General features: G+C 39.1%; 1 protein-coding gene across 2 annotated transcripts in view; it reads right to left on the reverse strand.

Annotated features, from left to right (window-relative positions):
- The window catches only part of FGF13 (fibroblast growth factor 13), a 592,158-nt gene that overhangs the window by 213,200 nt on the left and 357,636 nt on the right, over positions 1-21,322 (reverse strand). Inside the window, exon 2 of one of the 2 annotated variants that reach the window (XM_054544113.1) lies at positions 12,616-12,783. The exons of the other annotated variant lie outside the window; for it this stretch is intronic. Coding sequence (XP_054400088.1) covers positions 12,616-12,783 — 168 coding nt within the window. The remainder of the gene's footprint in view (positions 1-12,615; positions 12,784-21,322) is intronic. 2 annotated transcript variants of the gene reach the window in all.

A 21,322-nucleotide genomic window follows, 5' to 3' on the forward strand; every position in this document is an offset into this window, starting at 1 on the left:
ACTTGCTCTGTAAATGTTCAATGAAAAAAATTAACAAATGAAATATTAAAATAGATAAATAAGACTTGAAAAACACATGGAGAGCTGAGGTATCCTGTACAAACCCATCGTAGAACAGTCAATGCCACCCTGCCTTACCAGCTGACCACAAATATATCGTTGAGCCCAGGAAAGATAAGCAATGCCCAGCTTAGATCAGCAGAACCACATAGCCAACCTATAGCCCAAGAGAAATAAAATATATTTAGAGGGTTTAAGCCACTATGTATTAGAGTGTTTTTGAATGCAACACAATCTTGATAATCAACTAGTTCAAAGTCTGCTTTCCTGCTAGTCTTTAATTCCTCCTTGAGGGCAGAGATGTAATCTGTCTTATCATGCTGTGCCTACCCACCATAATGCCTCGCTTGTGCAAGACACTCAATAAACATCTATTAACAAATATATCAATTCTGCTAATGGTGATGAGAAGCACTCAGTCATTTGCCACCTGGAATTAGAGCAAATGGCCGTTGAACACAGAATATCAAAATGTGTTAGATAAATAAGTTATTTGTAATAATAAATATTAATTGAGCACTTACTGTTGACAGACACTGTGCTATGCTTATGGTATCCATTTAATAAAGCTCTATTAAGTGGGGATGCAATGGAGGTTGTATATTTAAATGGAGTCCTGATTGGGAAGGGAGATAGACCACTTTTAAGACACCAGTAGCCATTCACAAAGAAAAAGTGGCACTAGAGTAAAAGGTTCCTAAACTATTCTGATTTACTTTGGGGATTTTTTTTCTCCCTCACTAAATATTCTGGGTACATTTAACCAATTATCCACTAAGTGAACAGCTTACCATGTATGTCAATTAGAGATTTACTGAATTAGTTCATGAATCTTCTAACATGGATTCTAAATGATATCTTCTCAGAGAAAAATCAAGTAAGTACAGAGGGGAAATGGCTGAAGAGGGAACATAAGAGAAAAGTTACTTGCTGGCAGCTTCTATAATCCCCACTTTTTGAAATGCCCTTTGTTCCTTCCTTGTTGCTTGAAAAGAACCTGATTTTGTTCACAGCCTGAGGCAGTTTGCTAGACAAATGTCCTCGCTGTATGAATGGCTTGCTTGAGCCCATATTATCCCATGAAGGGCTGTGATTAATCTGGGCTTTGTTGGGCTGGATGTATTGTAGAAAGGACTCCAGTAGAGGGACCATGTGAGCTGTATTATTCTGCTTTTAAGTGTTTTTCCCCCCAAATAAACTATTTTAAATAGTAATATGTGTCCATTTGTGTGTGTGTGTGTGTGTGTGTGTGTGTGTGTCTGTGTGTCTGTGTGTGCATATTCAAACCCTCTTTCAATGGCAACTAGCGACCACAAAGGGGCATGTTTCCCTTGTCCCAGTGTTTTGTGCTTTTAGAAGGGACAGAATCAACTGTGCCATTATGAGAGCAATGGCAGGTCTCTGGTGGAGCTCAACTGAGACAGCTCCTGCCCCATCGAGGTCCTCTGTGAAGGTTTTACACCCAATTCAGGGCAAGTCACCTGTGCTCATGCACGGAAAGAGAGAGAGAAGAAGCAAATAATCTCAATATGGATGTGTCATTTCCTAGAATCTCCCTGTATTTGTGGACAGACTATCGTAAAAAGAATGCCACCTCTCTCAGTGCTGGCTCCTGCATTGCCTTCTGCCATGATTAAATGTCTCCTGAGGCGTCCCCAGAAGCTAAGCAGATGCCAGCATCATGCTTCTTGTACAGCCTGCAGAACTGTGAGCCAGTTAAACCTATTTTCTTTATAAATTACCCAGTCTCAGGTATTTCTTTATAGCAGTGTGAGAACTGACTAACACATAGGTGGAAAGGCACATTCCCTAGCTTAAAGAAAGCAGAGTAGACAAGTGAGCTTTTAATATCTTTTATCTAGGAACAGATCTATTGCATTCAAATTGAATGTAAACATTCATTAATCACTCCACTATTTCTTTGTATGCCGAGACCAAGTCATCAGTTCCTTAAAGGTAAGAGTCATTTCATCTCTTCCTTTTGAGTGCTGCACTCTACCTAATCTTAGGCCTACAGAATGAGCAAGTACCTCCTGAGTCCCTTCTGCTCATGACAAACTCTTGCTGTCACAAAGCTGAGGAAGGACTGTAGACAGAATTTTATTCCTTTACACTTAAGATCACTTTTTAGCACTACAATTTGTTTTAGATAACAAATGCACTTATGGAGCAAGAGTGGGGAAACTGAGCATATGGAGAAGCCATGGAGGGGAGAAGGCATGGGTTTTAGAAGCCAGAAAAACTAGGTTCAAATCAAGTCCTCTCATTTACTGGTGAAGTGACTTACTCTTTCTGCATCTTAGTTTGCTGATCTGTGAAATGGTAGTAGCAACCCTATCTGACAGGGTTTTTGTGATCATGCTTCCAAGGGGCTATGCACAGTGTTGTCACTGAAGATGTGGCCCAGTGGAAGTACGCTCTCTTCCCTTTCCCTTTTGCAGATATAGTCTTGGGGCCATTGTACACTTGCTGCTTCCAAAGCTGGACATGCTTGAAGGTTGTCCTGGAGCTGTTCTGAGAATATATATCTTAAAATAGCTAGGGCTTATAAGTAAAAATTTGCTAGCACATGGGTGGAAGTGGACAAGTGATTTTCATGTGTTGGAGTGAGCGTGGATATTGGCTGTGAGGCAAGACAAGGGTAAGTGCTGATAAAATGCAGAATATAATGTCTCTTGTTTAACACTTTCCCAGTGGTCATTATTCAAGGTGCTCTTCTTAAGCACACTAAAAAATGCTGTAGAGTATAAGAAATGAATATCAGAATCCATGTAGTTTAAAATGCTAGGAATGATTTATAAACATGGATAGCAATTAAAGCCTCCTAATCATGTCAGAGTCAATTTTCACATACAGGCTGCTGTAATCCTTTTACGCTGCAGTAGCCGATTACATTTAGATGATAAGAGGGCAATGCCTCAATGATGACAGCCTCTGGTGTAACACAGAGACAGATACCCAGGCTACAAGCTGCTTGAGTCAAGCTTTGCAATCTTACTCTAGAGCAGCAGCAATCAAGTAAAGAATTGTCAGTACTTTTCTGGCACATCGTGACACCCTTTTCCCCTTCTCCATCTTCTTGTTTAAGTACAGTCTGAGCAACTCTTTGACCCATATTTACAACCTGCATCAGATTCTGAGAGCAGAACAAGTGTTTCAACAATTGCTTGCAAGAAAGAACGTTGGTCACAAGGTGGCAGATTACCACACATTTATGGAGAATCCTAATTATTTTTCTAAAAGCACAGAGCGGCAAACAAGTAAGGGAACTTCAGAAAGGTGTGTGTGCACATGGTGGGAAAGACGGATACCTTACACGGCCATAAGTTCTAAAGGTCATATAAGGGCTGCCTGTCCAGCTGAGCCCTCTATCACAGGGCACCTTTTGAAGAGGCCCATGCAATCAGCATGATAAGATTCCTGGATTGACAGCTGACATCATGCAGCAGACCTTATGCCAAGGTGATTATTTCCTAAGGCAGTGATTCCAACCCTGTTAGCACATTAGAATCACTTAGAGAGATTTTTTTTTAAAAGTACCCCTGTTGAGCCTCTACCACAATAAATTTTTTTCCAGTTATAAAGTCCTTTTTACTTATTTCTTCTCATGAAAAAATATACAACGAGGACATAGAACAGAAATGTTTTATCCATATAAAAACTAGTAACTAAAAGTTGAGTATCTCTTATTTGAAATGCTTGGGACCAGAAGCACGACAAGGGATTTTGCAGGTTTTCTTTGTTTGTTTGTTTGATTGTCAGTTTTTGGTTTGATGGTGAGCTCAGGCGTCAGTAGTATTTAAAGATCCTCAGTTGATTCCAATGTACAGCCAAGTTTGAGAATCACTAATCTAAAGCAGTGTTACTCAATGTATGGTACACAAACATAGCACTGGTCTGTGAACTATGTTACTTAATACAGCTCTTATTTAGTTCAGCTGACATTACTTTTCACAGCAAGACAGCAATACTTTCGTCATGAATGAAGCAGTGATTTACCTTCTGGCATAAAATCCTTATCTAGTCATGGATTGATAACAAACAATTTGAGACACATGAACAACATTTGAGTAGCCTTTCTCTAACGACAGTAGGTGGGAATCAGAGAGGAAGGGAACAGCAATCATTTTCAAAAGTGTGCTACTTGACAAAGCTCATGTTTGATGAGAATACACTGCTTAGTAGAGCCAGCAGAGCCTTTCCCAAAGTGTTACTTGGAAGATGTTCACCTGTATTATCAGTAAAAGGGTCCGGTAGCTGGAAGATGCTGTTTACCACTGAATTGCCTAAGGTAGACAGCTTCCTAATCTGCAAGACTCTTTAAAATCTTTCATATACTCATATGCATTGTGACTCTCTAGGAATGGTGTGTAATTTGGGAAACATATATTTGACCACAAATGCTGTCTTTTTACATAAATGTATGATCAGTGTTGCATGAAATATTATTGGAAAACATTGATCTGATAACTATGTAAGAACCTGTGAAAAAGATTATAGTTCACTCCTGTATTCTCTTCAACCAGGCAAGTGAATTGTCATTTAAAACAAAAGACAGGGTGAAAATTGGAGCAGAGGGAGCAGAACATTCTTGTGCATCTCCTTAATAGACGTAGACTTCTAATATCAGGATTGGGCTTGATTTGGGGAATCAACTAGTCTTTCAGGCTATGCGTTTATGGACATGGAACATAGCCTAGCTGGGTTATACCATGCTGGGTCCAGAAGGCAGAATTTCTTAAGTGGTTTATCAAATGGCTGGGAAGAGAAAAAAACTCCAGAAAAGTTGGCAAGACATCATCCCAAGAGCATGTTGGCAACACAATCCCTGATGTCTTGGCCTTGAAAGGGGAAGCACCCATATGGATGTATAACTTCCAGATATTTTCAAGTATCTTTGATTTTGACTTTTTAAAATCAAAATCACCAGCATACACTGTCATTCATCTAGTAGAACTTTCAAAGCACTTTTGCAGATAAGTGTGATGTTAAACATAAATGCCTGAAACGGGTCATTGGTGCTGGCTTCATACAGGAGAAACGTCTGCTCCAAGTATTAATTAAGGAAGACCTCAGCCAAGAGAGTTACAAAGGAGAAACAACTTCGTCTCAAGGAAACCACCACCATGATTGGAACACATAAGCTCAAGGGAGAGGAGAGGTCAGTTGCTTTAAAAAGTGAATGATATTTTAAAGAATGAATGGTTATTAGTTTCTACTCTAAAAGCCAGCCTCCAGCCTAGAGACTGAATGGAGATGCATATATTCAATAAGAGAGTGATAAATGTCCATCTTATCATGAAAGTGAATTACTGGCTACTACACATACTCCTTGATTAGACTATAAGTTTTCCAGAGAGTAGAAACTATCCCCAAAATATGACTTCATTTTTTGTTTGTTGCCATAAGGTAGGGGAAATAAGAGGGAAGAAGGAATGGGTTTCATTGCCATTGCTGGTTTCCTAATGTTATCAGGACATAAGCTGTAAGAGAAACAGAATTAAATACTTTGTGGGGAGAGGATAGTGTTTACTCGTTGCTAATGACCAAGGCCACCAGATTTCTGGCATTAATTTGGACTAATTTTTTTTTTATCTTTCTTGTGACTCTGCAATTAAGCTGCCATTTGCTTCAATGAGCAAAGAAAATTGTCTTGTGTCATTTTGTGATCCTTCAGGTCATAAATCAAAGGCAGGGTGGCCCTAAGTCATGAAAGAAAAAAATGACTTTGAAATAAAAAGGTTGAGAATAAAGTCTTCTTATCTCTTCAGAGTCACCAGAACACATGGTCCCATGCTTTTCTTTTTAAGTTCCGGTGTACATGTGCAGGATGTGCAGGTTTGTTACATAGGTAAACGTGTGTCATGGTGGTTTGCTGCACCTATCAAACCATCACCAAAATATTGAGCCCAGCATGCATTAGCTATTTTTCCTGATGCTCTCCCTCCCCCCATACCGCCCCCCCCGCCTCAACATGCTCCAGTGTGTGTTGTTCCACTCCCTGTCTATGTGTTCTCATTGTTCAGCTCCCACTTATATGTGACAACATGTGGTGTTTGGTTTTCTGTTCCTGTGTTAGTTTGCTGAGGATAATGGCCTCTGGCTCCATCCATGTCCCTGCAAAGGACATGATCTTGTTCCTTTTTATGGCTGCATAGTATTCTACAGTGTATATACACCACATTTTCTTTATCCAGCCTATCATTGATGGGCATTTGGGTTCATTCCATGTCTTTGCTTCTGTGAATAGTGCTGCAGTGAACATATGTATGAATGTATTTTTATAACAGAATGATTTATATTCCTTTAAGTATATACCCAGTAATGGGATAGCTGGGTCAAATGGTATTTCTGGTTCTAGGTCTTTGAGGAATTGCCACACTGTCTTCCACAATGGTTGAACTAATTTACATTCCCACCAACAGTGGAAAAGCATTCCTATTTCTCCACAGCCTTGCCACCATCTGTTGTTTCTTAACATTTTAATAATCACTATTCTGACTGGCATGAGATGGTACCTCATTGTGGCTTTGATTTGCATTTCTCTAACGACGCAGAAAAGGTCTTCAATAAAATTCAACTCCCCTTCATGTTAAAAACTCTCAATAAACTAGTTATTGAAGGAACATACCTCAAAATAATAAGAGCCATTTATGACAAACCCACAGCCAATATCATTCTGAATGGGCAAAAGCTGGGGGCATTCCCCTTGAAAACCGGCACAAGACAAGGATGCCGTCTCTCACCACTCCTATTCAACACAGTATTGGAAGTTCTGGCCAGGGCACTCAGGCAAGAGAAAGAAATAAAGGGTATTCAAATAGGAAGAGAGGAAGTCAAATTGTCTTTGCAGATGATGTGATCCTATATCTAGAAAACCCCATTGTCTCAGCCCAAAAGCTTCTTAAGCTGATAAGCAACTTCAGCAAAGTCTCAGGATCCAAAATCAATGTGCAAAAATCACGAGCATTCCTACACACCAACAACAAACAAGCAGACAGGCAAATCATGAATGAACTCCCATTCACAATTGCTACAAAGAGAATAAAATACCTAGGAATACAGTTAACAAGGGAAGTGAAACACCTCTTCAAGGGAACTACAAACCACTGCTCAAAATAAATCAGAGGACACAAACCAATGGAAAACCATTCCATGATCATGGATAGAAAAAATAAATATGTTTAAAATGGCCATACTGCCCAAAGTAATTTATAGATTCAATGCTATTCCCATTAAACTACCATTTACATTATTCACAGAATTAGAAAAAAAACAATTTTACAATTCATGTGAGACAAAAAAGAGCCTGCATAGCCAAGACAATCCTAAGCAAAAAGAACAAAGCTGGAGGCATCACACTACCTGACTTCAAACTATACTGTAAGGGTACAGCATGGTACTGGTACAAAAGCAGACACATACAACAATGGAACAGAATAGAGAACTCAGAAATAAGACGGCACACCTACAACCATCTGATCTTTGACAAACTTGACAAAAACAAGGAGTCGGGAAAGGATTCCCTACTTAATAAATGGTGCTGGGTGAACTGGCTAGCCATATGCAGAAAATTGGAACTGGACCTCTTCCTTGTACCTTATACAAAACTTAATTCAAGACGGATTAAAGACTTAAATATAAAACCCAAAACTATAAAAACCCTAGAAGAAAATCTAGGCAATGCCATTCAGGACATAGGCATGGGCAAAGATTCCATAATGAAAACGTCAAAAGCAATTGCCACAAAAGCAAAAATTGACAAATGGGATTTAATTAAACTAAAGAGCTTCTGCACAGCAAAAGAAACTACCATCAGAATGAACAGACAACCTACAAAATGGGAGAAAATGTTTGCAATCTCTCCATCTGGCAAAGGTCTAATATCCAGAGCCTAAAAGGAACTTAAACAAATTTACAAGAGAAAAACTAAACAACCCCATTAAAAAGGGGGCAAAGGACATGAACAGTCACTTCTCAAAAGAAGACATTCATGCAGCCAACAAACACATTAGAAAAAAAAGCTCATTATCACTGATAATTAAAGAAATGCAAACCAAGGCCCCATGCTTTTCTAATAGAATAGGAATGTCCCCTCAATTATTCTAAAGGAGACAGACATGGAACCTAGTTATGTCTTTCCTGAAAGTCAAGATATTTTCAGCTGACAAGCATCAGAGGTTATTACCCAACTCTAGCTTAGTGACAAAATGATTTAATAACCATAGTTTAGTTTTCTTTAACTATTAATTCAAATTAATGCTGACACATTTTTCTCGAAAGGAAAATTAGCATTAAGATGAGGAAGGCACAACAGGAAACAACAATGTTGAAAAAACATGAAGATGAAAAACATTTCCCTCAGCATGTTCCTCAGCATTCCTCTGACTTCTTCTTCTCCCATCATTAAGGTGGGAATAACCCAACGCATTATCAGAGTGACAGACATGGTAGTTACAAATATACCCCCTTACCATTTAGCATGTAATTTTGCTTTCTCTTGGTTGGTGGAAGCTGCCATACTTTATCATCAATCTCCAGCACAGATTCTCTTCTCCAACCAAAGCCACAATGGTTGGATGGCTCTCTGAATAAAAAGGTTACGAATGCCCTAAGGGAGACAGAATGTGTGTGTGTGTGTGTGTGTGTGTGTGTGTGTGTGTGCGCGTGTGTGTGTGTAATCAGGACTATAGCAAAGAGCCCAAATGCCTGATAAAAAGATGGTGACAAATCACTAAGCTCTGTAGTACCTTCCTATGTTGCATTAATTTCTTCACATTTACTATTGTAATCAGAATTTTAAACCCTAAAAGCAAACACTGGGAATCCATGATTTATTTTTCCCTGTAGATTTCCAACACTATCTACTTGCAAGCATATTTATCTTGGTGTGATTCTCTTTAACAATCTTCGAACATCAGTAAAAGTCCAAGGAGTGGCATTTAGGAAATGACAACCATGCTAATATTAGATTGGCTTCCAGGAGTTACTCTAAATTAGTGATTTCATTTTGGCACAAATGGCATAGAAAGATAAAGTGGACAAAAGAATAAAGCTATGAAGCTTATACTTTCTTTTGCCAAAAGGCTCCTGGAACGGTAAGAAAAAGATTTTGGTAATGATCTCCACTCTCCATGTGGCTTTCTTTTAACAAAGAACATTGCTGGTACTGGGCCACATTAGACTCTCAGATACTTGTGTGCACTTCTTCCGCCAAATTCCAGCACTCACATAATATTATATCATAAGTGGTTTTTATAGAAATAATCATGTCACTGAAAATCGCAAATGTTTGGAACAGATTTAAAAATTTTTTTGGAATTGGATATTCATAAATAGAAACCTGGTATTGGCAAAGTGTAATTTGGCCTTCATGTATCCTGAAAAGCCAGTGAGATATTTCAGTCCCTTTGTGTATTATTTTATATGGATTCTGAGGGCCCTGAACATAAGACAAAAATATCTATAAAAAGATGGGTGACTATAAACAATGTTAAATTATCTGTAGCAAATCTTAAGAGGTCATAAACTATGAAAACAGCCCAGTCCTTATAAACCACTGCCAAACAAAAGAAACAGCAAGACTCTATCCATACTAATTAAAAAAGAGTTGGGTAATTTTTATCAATTTAGTAATTCCAACTGTATCACAATACACATAAACCTGTTTAATTTAATTAATCATTTCTAAAGCTTATGCGATTCAAACATTTATTTCCCCAAAAGGCTTAAATATTTTTTTTAATTTTTCATTTGGGGGTTTTAACATTGCATAAAAAATAATCTCATTAGAAGAGGTTATACTAGCATGTTGGCATTGCATAGATCAAACAATGTATGGCTTAACCACCCTGTCCATTGCCTTCACCTGCTGTAGAATTGGTGGGCATCCACAGCCAAGGTCAATTAAGGTCTCATGTTTTGGCACCGAGGCCATGACAGGGAGTATCTCTTCAAAATGTTTCACATAACAACAAAATGTTTCAATGTATAGACATAGTTTAAATGAAAAACACTATCCATTTGTAAAAAAAAAAAAAAAAAAAAAGAGGTCTTTTATTTCTACTAATTATAATAAAATGTCACAACAACTTTAAGAGGGAACCGAACACTATAACTTACGGCAATTAAAAAACAGTCCTGCAAAAATCTTCCAGGTTGCGAGAATGACCAGTGAACCCTTCCAAACCCATAGTTACTTCGCCTCCTGGAAATGATGAGCTTCGATATCCTACATGAAGTAAGCACGTTAATTTCTTGGCAATGTTTCCTTATTTATCCAAGATCAGCTCCACAGCATGTTTTCTTTCGCCCCCATCTAAAGTCTTCTGGATCCTGTTAACTTATGTAGAGATCAAGTGTTTTCATTTTAAGGTCTGAGTTCATCATTAGATTCTGGGATCTTGTTTGAGAGGGTACAGTAAGATTGCAAATAGTATTTAAATGTCATCCCAGAAAACCTCTGACTTTAATACTAGTTACAAATCATTCATAAGAATAAAGACAGAAATATTAGCTTTGATATCATGGCAGGAGGACCTGGAAGGAGGGCACGACTAAGGAAAATCTCCAATCTGAAAGAAGAGAATGCCCATCATCACAGTACACAAGTGAAAGGATGGCAGCCCCATTAAACACAATGACAACAGCCCAATATGTGGATTAAATGACAGATCAAAAACTACCCAAACTTTGTAGAAGAGAGTCTAACTGCTACCTATTCTCTTAAGAATTCTCTATATCTGAAAATATTCATAACAGTATTTATAATACACTCCAGATGGTACTTGAAAATAACAGATCCTGTCAAAATTATATGTAATAATAAAAGGAATGGGGTCTTAACTGTTTTTTAAAATCTGAAATATTGTTTAAAATATTTTAATTATGTAACTGATTGCTTGACCGAATTTAACCAGCTGCTTCTTAACTGGCTTATTTTTCTTAACGAAACCAAATTTTGATTTTTAGGCTGATTTGCAAGTACAAAAACTGTGTGTGTGTGTGTGTGTGTGTGTGTGTGTGTGTGTGTGTTTATAAGTTTTAGAGAAAAGAAAGCAGAAAATATTGGAATGTAGTATATATAGTAAAGTAATTGTCACTGGTTAAAATTTTTTTGTTTCTTTAAAGTACAAAATAAAGTTAGTTATCTTCTGCACTAAACAACCAAATGATTGCTTTTACTCACTGTAAAAGTTCACCATTTATACCTCCAGATGAATATGTGTGGAAGTCGGTGGTCACACTCAACGTGAATAGTTTAGTCACCAAAAGTATGGGTAGAATATAAATATGAGTGCTCTATTCTATTGCTGAATTAAACACAGATACATGTAGGCTTCTCATTTTCTGCCAATGATTGTCTAAAACTCTGTTTGGAAAGAAGAAAAGGGGAAACTTGGAGTTGTGAAGTTTTGCTTCCAAAACTACGGACTAGAGTGCATTTGGAGAAATTTATTTACTCACCAAATGTTAACCCACATGCCAGTCTTTCCCATATCAGAAAGACAATTATCATAAGGATTCCCATAATGATGCAAAAGGGCAACTTGAAATAGAAACAAGGTCGCTTTTAGAAATTATACAAAAACCACTAATGCAAAAGTATACACCAACTGCCAAAGAACAGGTGAATTTTGTCACTTCCAAATGTTATTCATTGGTAAACTGCCTCAGTGATATTTAATGTGAGGGGAAAATGGGCTGTTTAACAATAAGTATTAGCATTTACATTATAATTCTCAGATGTTATTTTGGAAGCTGGAATGTAAACAGATGGCAATAAATTTACCACATTTTATTTGTAATGTGAAAAATATTTCTCTTTGATAGATGCAAAAATGTTGGAAACAATGAATAAATACCATTTCTGGCTAGATGAAATACTTTGAAGATATATTTGTGATATGGATTGCAATGAGTACCTTATTAACCTCAGTTTAAGTAACAGCAAGTAGAGTTGTCCAAACCTGTACTTGAGCTGAAAAGAAAAAACAAACTACTCATAGTTTCCTTGAGGCATGCATTTTACCATGGCAAAGTGCAACGGGGCGTGCATTATACAGGTAATCTGGGCCTGCTTCAGCAAACTAAGTAGATCATGAGCATTCTTCGAGTGCAATGCAGAAGCTTTATGGAGTGAAGGAGAGTTGAAAATTTTTGAAACAATCCTCTCATTATTTCATTTTAGAAGTTTCATTCCTCAGCTGACTGCTGCTTCAGGAATGCAAGGTGATGGGAACAGAATTGGCCAGATGTTGGCTACAGAAGCAAGCAACTTTGCCAGCCCAAATGGGGCAGTAAAATGACAGCAACTGAAAATGTTTCAGCTGTGAAAAGCAGGGTGACGCTGTGCGCTGTGCCAGAGATGACCATATTATACAGCGTCACATCTGAGACTGTATAACACTTTCACCAGCCAGCCAGGGGGCCTCCTAGCTATGGCAGGGCCTGAACAACACACAGCACACCAGAGGGCAATGCACAATCCAAAAGAAAGAGAAAGAAAGAAGAATGAGAGAAAACAAGCAAAACACGCGTCTGTCGTGCACAAACCTTCCGGCTCTGTGTTCTCTTTGTGGTGTACTTGCTTCAGCGGGCAGCAGAAGATTTCGTGACACTTAGCACGAAAGGGGGACTCTTTTTTCTTTAATTCCGCAGATTGGATGGAATCTTGTCGTAACATAATGTATTCCTGTGTGCCAGGGGGGGCGTCATCCAGAACTGTGGTCACCACATAACAAAATGAACTCAAGTTAGAGCCTCAGAAAAGCAGCGAATGTCTTAAATCAAATATACTCCCAGGGAAGACTAAAGAAACAACAGCCCTAAGAAAAGTTTCAAAGAAAAACATCTAATAGCTTGGTGATTTTATTTTAATGGGCTTAGTTTAAAATGCTAAAAGCCTTGGGAATAGCTACTTGACTATATATACCTCTGTTGCTAGTACAATGAAAACAGTGTTAAATCGTACCCAAAGTGCAAAAACTTATTTTAATATGGATACTCATGTTGTATCTAAATAAACACCATGTAGAACTTACAGGTTTCAGATTGAGTACAATATAAATATTTATAGGTTAAACTGGCTAATGTCCACCAATTATCAGTAAATTTGCTTCTGTTTCTTTTCTTGGTCTGCTCCCGGTGAGGGCCTTACTTCCAAGCAGTATACACGGAGACAGACAGAAGAATCAGTCACTGCTCTTTATTCTTTGATTTCCAAAGAGAACTGAAGCTGTTGCAAACATTCTTCAGATGTTCAAAACCCCTTAATGAAGACAAGAGATTCCAGCTGAGAGCCTACGAAACAACACTTGGTCAAAGGACTACCTTGTTGGATTGTAAAACAGCCAGGCCTGGTTTAATAATTTTGACCTTAGTTATACACCAGGATCCTCTCAGTCCACATTTTTCTTTCTAGGCTCTTTATATGCTTCCTAAGTGTATCACTAGTGTTTTTGTATCACTATTATTTTTATTCCCTGCAAAAGCAAGATATCTGCCTTTATAGGGTTCACTGCTACATTCTCTATTCTGAAAACCTTCCATGAAAATAGGTGCAAATTTGATCTGCGTTTTCAGAAACAGGGAACTGACCCCAGCATGAATTTTTTTCTTTCACACCCTTCCCAATAAGGCCATTCCATTTCACCAGAAGTGAGTCAGTGCCTCCAAAGCTTTGATTAATGACGAGCTGACTCATTCTACTACCCGAAATGTATACACTTAACATGCATTTAGAAGGACTGATACTACTAGCAAATTTCTTGTGGGGTGAATAATATCGTGGTGTTTGTAAAAAAAAATAAATAAACAAATGGTGGCTGAATTTAGATGGGATATGAAGCTTCTGTGTTGGGTAAAACATTCCTAGCTCATTGGCTGGGATCTTAAGGGGCTTTAAGAACTTCCCTTTCATGTTAAGGAAAAAATAGTATAAAAACCAACATAACTTTTAAATTAGTATTATGAGTTTAGAACAAGTTCTTAATAGATTGACTCTGTGAGGGATTGTTGTCTTCCTTTATAAGTCATTAAATTATGCAAGATGGTGATGGTGATATTTTAGTCAGTTCTCTATTTTCCTCTAGCATTCAGCAGCAGCAATCAAAAATATTATATAGACACACCACGATAGCTTTTTCTGTAGAGAGTTCCCTTCATCTACTAGGAATGTGACTATAACTTCTTAGAATCTCGTTGTTGAATGCACATCTTTGCTAGCAACAGCTGCTATTCAAAACATTTGTAACCATTTCCTGCCATGAGCAGATAGTTATGATAATATAGACACTCATCAAATTCCAGCATCACAGCTGAAGACAAATTCTAGTTTTACCATCCAAAATATTTAAATAAAACTCCCCAAATTGGAACTCTTTAAAAAAAGAAGCACCCATGATTATATGGAAACTGAGAAATTCCATTTTCACCCACTGCTGTATAGAAAACATATTATAAGACTGAAGGACAATTGGAGGATAAAAGAGAAAAAATGACTTTCTGACAATGCATAAGGAATTTGTTATTCAGAAGTACGTGACAAATAACAGTAAATTGTCTTCCATTTTCATTGTTCAATACCAACAATGATGTCACAAATGGGCATTTCTGGAGATTAATAGTGGACTGAAGCTAATAGCCTTTGGCTGACTCTCCAGCCATCAGCTTTTCCCAGCTGGTCATTAATTCCCAGAAAATGCCTTGTGCTGGCATCATTATTGTTTAATTAGATACGACTGGTTATCTGTAACACACAACAAAATTCTAGTGAAAGCTACATGCTGACTGATACAAGTGCTAACCCCAAAATTCATCATGATGGGAAAAACATGAAGGTCATAAAAGTGCAGAATAATTGCTTTCCACAAAATTCTCCCTGTCTTCTGTTCTTTCTTCAAATTGAATTTAGCAAGTGCAAAAGGTGCCAAGATGAGAGTGTTTAAGGAGTCATCAGAACAATAACCACAGGCACAGAACATTTCCTTGGAAATCGTGAACATCTGGGAGTTAATGGGTCAGCTTTGGGTCTCAGGCTGTCTCTACTCAATACCTCAAATGTCAGTCAATTCAAGCAAAACAGAAAAAAAAGAGTAGTCAACCAACAGTAGCTTGATGTTATGTTGCCAAAAGAGCTAGAAACACTGATTTTTTTTAAACCAGAAGTGGCACTGTATAGGCAACACATTACTCTGGCTTATAAAATCTCTTTAATTAGAGATATTTTGGATGGAAAATTAAAACTGTTATATCAAATGCACTTATTCCCAGGGCTCCCTCAAGTAGGAGGGTGGCTGTATGTGCGGTTGACAGCAGAAAGAATGAAAGATGACTTCCTACAGGACTCCAGCAGTAAGATAGGTGGGTAGCTTTGTTCTAATTCCCTAAGAAAGTGATGAGGATGCAATGCATCCATGGGGTACCAGCTTTAGGAAGAGAAAAGGAGACCTGCAAAGAATCCAGCCCATTGAGATAGGAAAAAGGAATGGGTTTCTTTTTTCCCTGGCTTAGTGCAATGTTTTCTGCCATTTTACCCAATCTGGTACATTCCCTTCTTGCACATGACCTCTATCCTCTGACAAGCACTCTTGCCACTGTTCATTTGAACCATTTGTCCACCTTTCATTCAGTGACTCCTGCTGCCCTGCCCAAAAGTAGATTTACCCAGTCTTGGAGGTGGACAAAAAATTCCAGTGATTAGGTAGACATTAGATTTATACAAAGCTTCCTCTGATTTCATAAATTCAACTTGACTTTTCAAGACAGATAAGGTGGTAAAAGTGGCTCATGGTTTATTTCTGGATCTGGAAGCCCCATGCTTTTTGAAAGGCTGCTGCGCCCCATGAGAATAGCTGCCAAAGAACAGGCCTTTGGGGGAAAATTTTGCCCATATAGGCAGTGCCCCCAGCCGTGAAAACACAGCCCTCCCATTCAGGACTCCAAAGTCTCACAGGAGTAGTGCAGAGTAGGAGGACACAAATGCACATGTGCAAATCCACACATCCACAGACACACAGACACTGACAGGTGGCATACTCAGACACAGAGGTGATAAGAATAAGTGACTTTAGTGGTGGGATGATGGTTATAAGCACCATTTATAAAAGAGCTAGTTCCCATTGCAAATGTTGTTCCATTGACTAACCATCAGGTGGGCAAGCTTGCATCTAGGTTTGGTTTCTCAGCAGCAGCAGTGCTGTTCTGCCATTGTCAAGGTCAAGGACACAGTCAGGGAGCAGTCATGGTAAGAGGAGAGAGTTTGACAGAGTCTAAGCCTGCTGACCGGGCCTAACGTACTCATGTTCACAGAAATACAGTATTCCCATTTCAAACTAGAGGTAAAGAAAGAACCAATCTATAGTAAACCTTAATGTCTGATAGAATAAAAAAATTCCAATGCAATGTATCCTTTAAATATATTTGAATCTAAATAAGTTAACCATTTATCTTTCCTATATTTAGAATGTTTTGGTTTACTCTATAAAAGTTGTATCAATAGACATAATATTGGCCTCAGAAAACAGCTACCTAAATATTTAGTATATGACAAACACTATGATGAAATCCTCTATGTCATTTCAAACAAAATTTCTTCAGAGATAATTTAATGCCACTCCTTTGTTTTAAAACATAAGGAAAATAAAACTCAGGAGGGGAAGCAACTTTTTAAAAGTCACATAGTAAGTTATTGAAAAAGCCTATCCTGTAGCCAGGATTCCAGTGTGTCAACAAGTCTAAAGTAAGACAACTTTGGCCGGGTGTGGTGGCTCACGCCTGTAATCTCAGCATTTTGGGAGGCCAAGGCAGGTGGATCACCTGAGGTCAGGAGTTCGAGACTAGCCTGGCCAACATGGCAAAACCCTATCTCTACTAAAAATACAAAAATTAGCCAGGCATGGTGGCACACGCCCGTAATCCCAGCTACTCGGGAGGCTGAGACAGGAGAATTGCTTGAACCCAGGAGGTGAAGGTTGCGGTGAGCCAAGATGGCACCACTACACACCAACCTGGGCGACAGAGTGAGACGCCACCTCAAAAAAATTAAATAAATAAATAAAGTAAGACAACCTTGTAAAAGCATCAATATATTAGACAGTTATTGGGTTCTTCAATATTTTTTACTTTCCAAGACTACCCCTGTCTCCAAAAAACTTTTTCCTTTATTCAAAGACAGAAAAGCAACCAGAGACAGCCTAGGAAACTGTTTTGACAATGCCACAGAGGCATCTGCCCCCTCAGCAGGCCACTGTAATTCGTAAGGTTTGCTGGCTTCAAGCTGGAAGCAGTTAACAAGCCCTCAATTATTTGATGATGATGCTGTTTGCCTTTAAATTAACTCTTCCGAAAGATAACAGATCATAATTAATGACACATGATTTTAAATCAAAGCAAATCTGAGATCACCAAGGCCACAGCAACGTAGACAGCAATGGGACTACCAATCAAAATTATTAGACACATATTAGTGACTCCAACAATAAAATACTTTAAAAATCTATGAAACAGAAAATATGGCAAAATATACAGATGATCAGACATCCTTACCTAATCAGAAAGAGAAAAAAAATGGGGTAATTAGAGCAATTATTCTTCCATGTCACTGAGCACCTGTCATGCTGAAAAGTGCATTCAACCACAGGATGTGTTAGCTCAAGACCTCCATTTTTCCTCCCAGCTAACCATCTGCTTATCTCTATATAAGATTTAAGCTTTACTGCCGCCATGGACACTATGAAGTTAGCAGGTTTAAATGTGCATGTGTAACTTAAGTAAATAATTCACTGAGTGGAACAGATCAATGCTAATGGTCTTTCAATTTGTCCAAGGTAGAAACAACTTTTAAATGTTTGGAAATTTCAGTTACCTTCTCCTTTGCAACCTCCCTCATTCTCCAAGCATTAATAGGTCTTCATCCATCCCATGTTTCTTTGGGCTAACTTGCTCTTTTCATGGTAGAATGAAATGCAAACTCCCTACCATGCTGGCCCCCCGCCTCCTGAATTTTATTATATGCCTCTCTTCTGGCTCATGTTAGCTTTCCATTAGTATCTAGAATATGCCAGGCTTTCTCCTGCCTCAAGGCCTTGTACCCCTTTATGTCCTTCAAGTGGCCCCTTTATGTCCTTCAGGGTTCCACTAAAATGTCACCTCCTCAGAGATGCCCTTTTAGCCACGTTAGAGAGGTTTCAATTTGTCACAATCTATAATTACTTATATATGTATGTATTTCTCTCTTGTCTGGCTTTCCCTACAAGAATATAAGCCCCCTGAGGCAGGGACATTATATGTCTCATTGACCATTTATTTATATGTGGGATCTAGGATAGTGCTTACTCATAATACACACAAATTATTCTCTTTGACCTATGTAGCCTTCCCATGATGCTAACGCATATGGTCAGCTCCCTCTCCTTAACACTTAATTTCCACATATGTTTTAAGAAATTTATCTTGTGGTGCCTTGGGACAGGTTTTTGGTTATTATCATGGGCCTTAAGTAAAAAGTTAGATGATCATTATTTTGACATATATCTTTTCTCCACTACTTGAATGTAAGCTCCCAGGACAAGAACCATGTCTCAGTCTCTTTTGTATTCATTTTTGCTTTCCTAATGGCCTATAACACTTTTCATACAGTTGTTTTGCATGCACAAAATGAGCCACTTCTAGGGATAGTCATGCCTACATTGAAGGTGTGCGTTATGAAGCGGTAATAAATGAGGAGTCTAGCCCATTGCCTGGCACCTAGCAGGCACAAAGTAAATGGTATCTGCAATGGAGGAAACTGTCCCTGCCAGAGATGAAACTGTTGAGCAATGCACTCTGGTAGTTGGAAAACCAGGAGCCTCACCCTGACCTGATGCTTTCTGTGTAACCTTCAGAATGTAATTTCACCTCTGTGAGTCTCAGCTGCCTCATTTCAAAAATAAGGGGTTTAGACTAGGTCAGGGTTTCTCAACACTGGAACTTTTGACATTTGAAGCCTAATAATTCTTTATTGTGAAGGGCTGTTTTGTCCATTGTAGGGTGTTGAGCTGTATCCCTAGCCTCTACTCACTAGATGCCAGTAGCACTGCTCCCCAAAGTTGTGACAACAAAAAATGCCTCCAGACATTGTCAAATCCCCCCAATCCCCGCCCTGACAACTAAAGGCAAAATTGCCTTATTTGAGAATCACTGGACTTGATGGGTAAAGTCCCTTTGGCCTACAAACCTCTTTGTGAAGAGTTAGCACCAATCCTGGAAACACTTTTGTGACCCTCAAAGATGCTCAGCATCCTGCAAGGACTCAGCTATTCCATTTTGGAGAGTTTGGCCCATACAATGCAGACCAGGAAGAGAGGGGAATGCACTGGTGTGCACATCAACCTCCCAGGTAAAAGAACGCCTCTGACTGGCAAAACATAAAGCACCACTGCTACACATCAGTGGGGACTTTACTCAGCATAGGACAAAGACTTTCTCTACTGAGTGGCATCACTTGGCATTCTGTGAGTAGCCTCAGAGGCCTGCTGTGAATGGCAGGTGGGGCCCAGCCAACCGAAGTCCTGGCCCAGGTGGGAACGAGAAGCAAGAAGGGGAGGTTGGGGGACCCTCTTTCACCTTATGTATGCAGCTTCCTCAGAGCCCAGCCTTTCCATCAGCCAAAGGCCCATGTGGCCAGGGAGGATAGATCTCCCTCCTGAAGACAGAAATAGGTCCACTAAGAAGAAAAGTGCAGCTTCTATCAGAAAAGCAGAGTCTTCTTCCAGAAGTATTCTGCCCCTGCATGAATGACATATACTTTTTTCTGTGCTACAGTTTCAAACAGATAAGAAAGATATGGTAAGACTAGAGAGGAGTACATTCCACCTTAGAACACTGGTTATTGCTGTACATGTCAATGGTACCGTCAGGAGAGTTGACACCAGCTTGTTATGTTCAAGTTTTATAGCTTTAGCTCATTGCACTCCCTTTCCATAAACGTTGTTCATGTCCAAGTCAAACTTAAGTGAGCCTCACAGTCACCTAGAAGGCTTATTGAGACTGACTGTGGACCCCCACCCAAGAGTTTCTAATTGAGGTGGTTTGGGATGGAACTTGAGAATTGGCATTTATAACAAATTCCCAGGTGGTGCTGATGCTGCTGGTCAAGGATCATACTTAGATTGGAGAACGACTCTCCCAAGCTACTTGTTTCTCCCAGGTTTCTCTGCCTGTATGCATTCTCCTCTGCCCAGTATGAACGCAATCTAAACCAGTGGTTCTCAGTTGTGGTTTAGCATTAGCATCACCTGGAGGACTTTTAAAAACTAAAACTCCCATGTTGCCACACCAGATCAATTAAAACAGAATCACCTGGCTGGGGCCTGAGCACTGGTAGGTTTCAATGCTCCTCAGATGATTTGACTACAGAGCCAAGGTTGAAAATTACTGCTCCAAGTAAAGCCTTTCTTTACTCTCTCCAGTGAAAATTTCTCTCTCTCTCTCTCTCTCTCTCTTCCCTGAGGGCAGGCTCTGGCCCATGATTATCCAATTATTTGCATTTCTTCCCACACCTCAGGCTAGGGTTGCTACATACTCTTGTGCAGTGGCTCTGTTTACTGTGTAAATTGCACAGCAGCACACATCTCTACACAGAAGCCCTGTTCCAGCCTCACCCACCACGGTGGTTTGCTCAGAGTTCTATAGCATTAATCCAACCCTGCACTGTGTTCTCATTTTTAAAAATGACCATCTCTTGACTAGCCAGTTTTGTTGAATTGAATAAAATCAAATTCAATTTTTCAAAATACCCCCCCAAGATCTTAAGTTAGCAAGAAAATCAGGACCTACAACATGTGTCTCTGCCCTGGAGCTGGTCTATGATGTTGTATCTTTCTACTCTCATCCCTCCTTACCAGCTCCCCACCCTTAGGGTCTGTACAGAATCATTTCAAACTTTATATAGGCTGCAATCTCAGAGCAGTCCAAGCTCGCAGTCACAAAATAAAATAGTACCAAGAACTAATTGGAAATCTTGTTGGTGAATGTCTAGTTAAATACACTGGATCTTCTTTAATGACATCCACAGAAAAGGGGACTGAGGTTACATTTTTCCAGAAATTGTTTCCTGAATCTCGTAATTCAGCGGTTCTTTATCCTCGCTGCACATCAGAATCACCTGGGGAGCTTTAATAGCATGCCCATGTTGGGCCCCACCTCCAGAGATTCTGGTTTAATTGGCCTATGAGTGGGGCTTGGGCCTTAGTAGTTTAGAGTTCCCAAGGTGAAGCAAGGG

Source organism: Pongo abelii, chromosome X (genome assembly GCF_028885655.2).
Source record: "Pongo abelii isolate AG06213 chromosome X, NHGRI_mPonAbe1-v2.0_pri, whole genome shotgun sequence".
Classification (NCBI taxonomy): Eukaryota; Metazoa; Chordata; class Mammalia; order Primates; family Hominidae; genus Pongo; species Pongo abelii.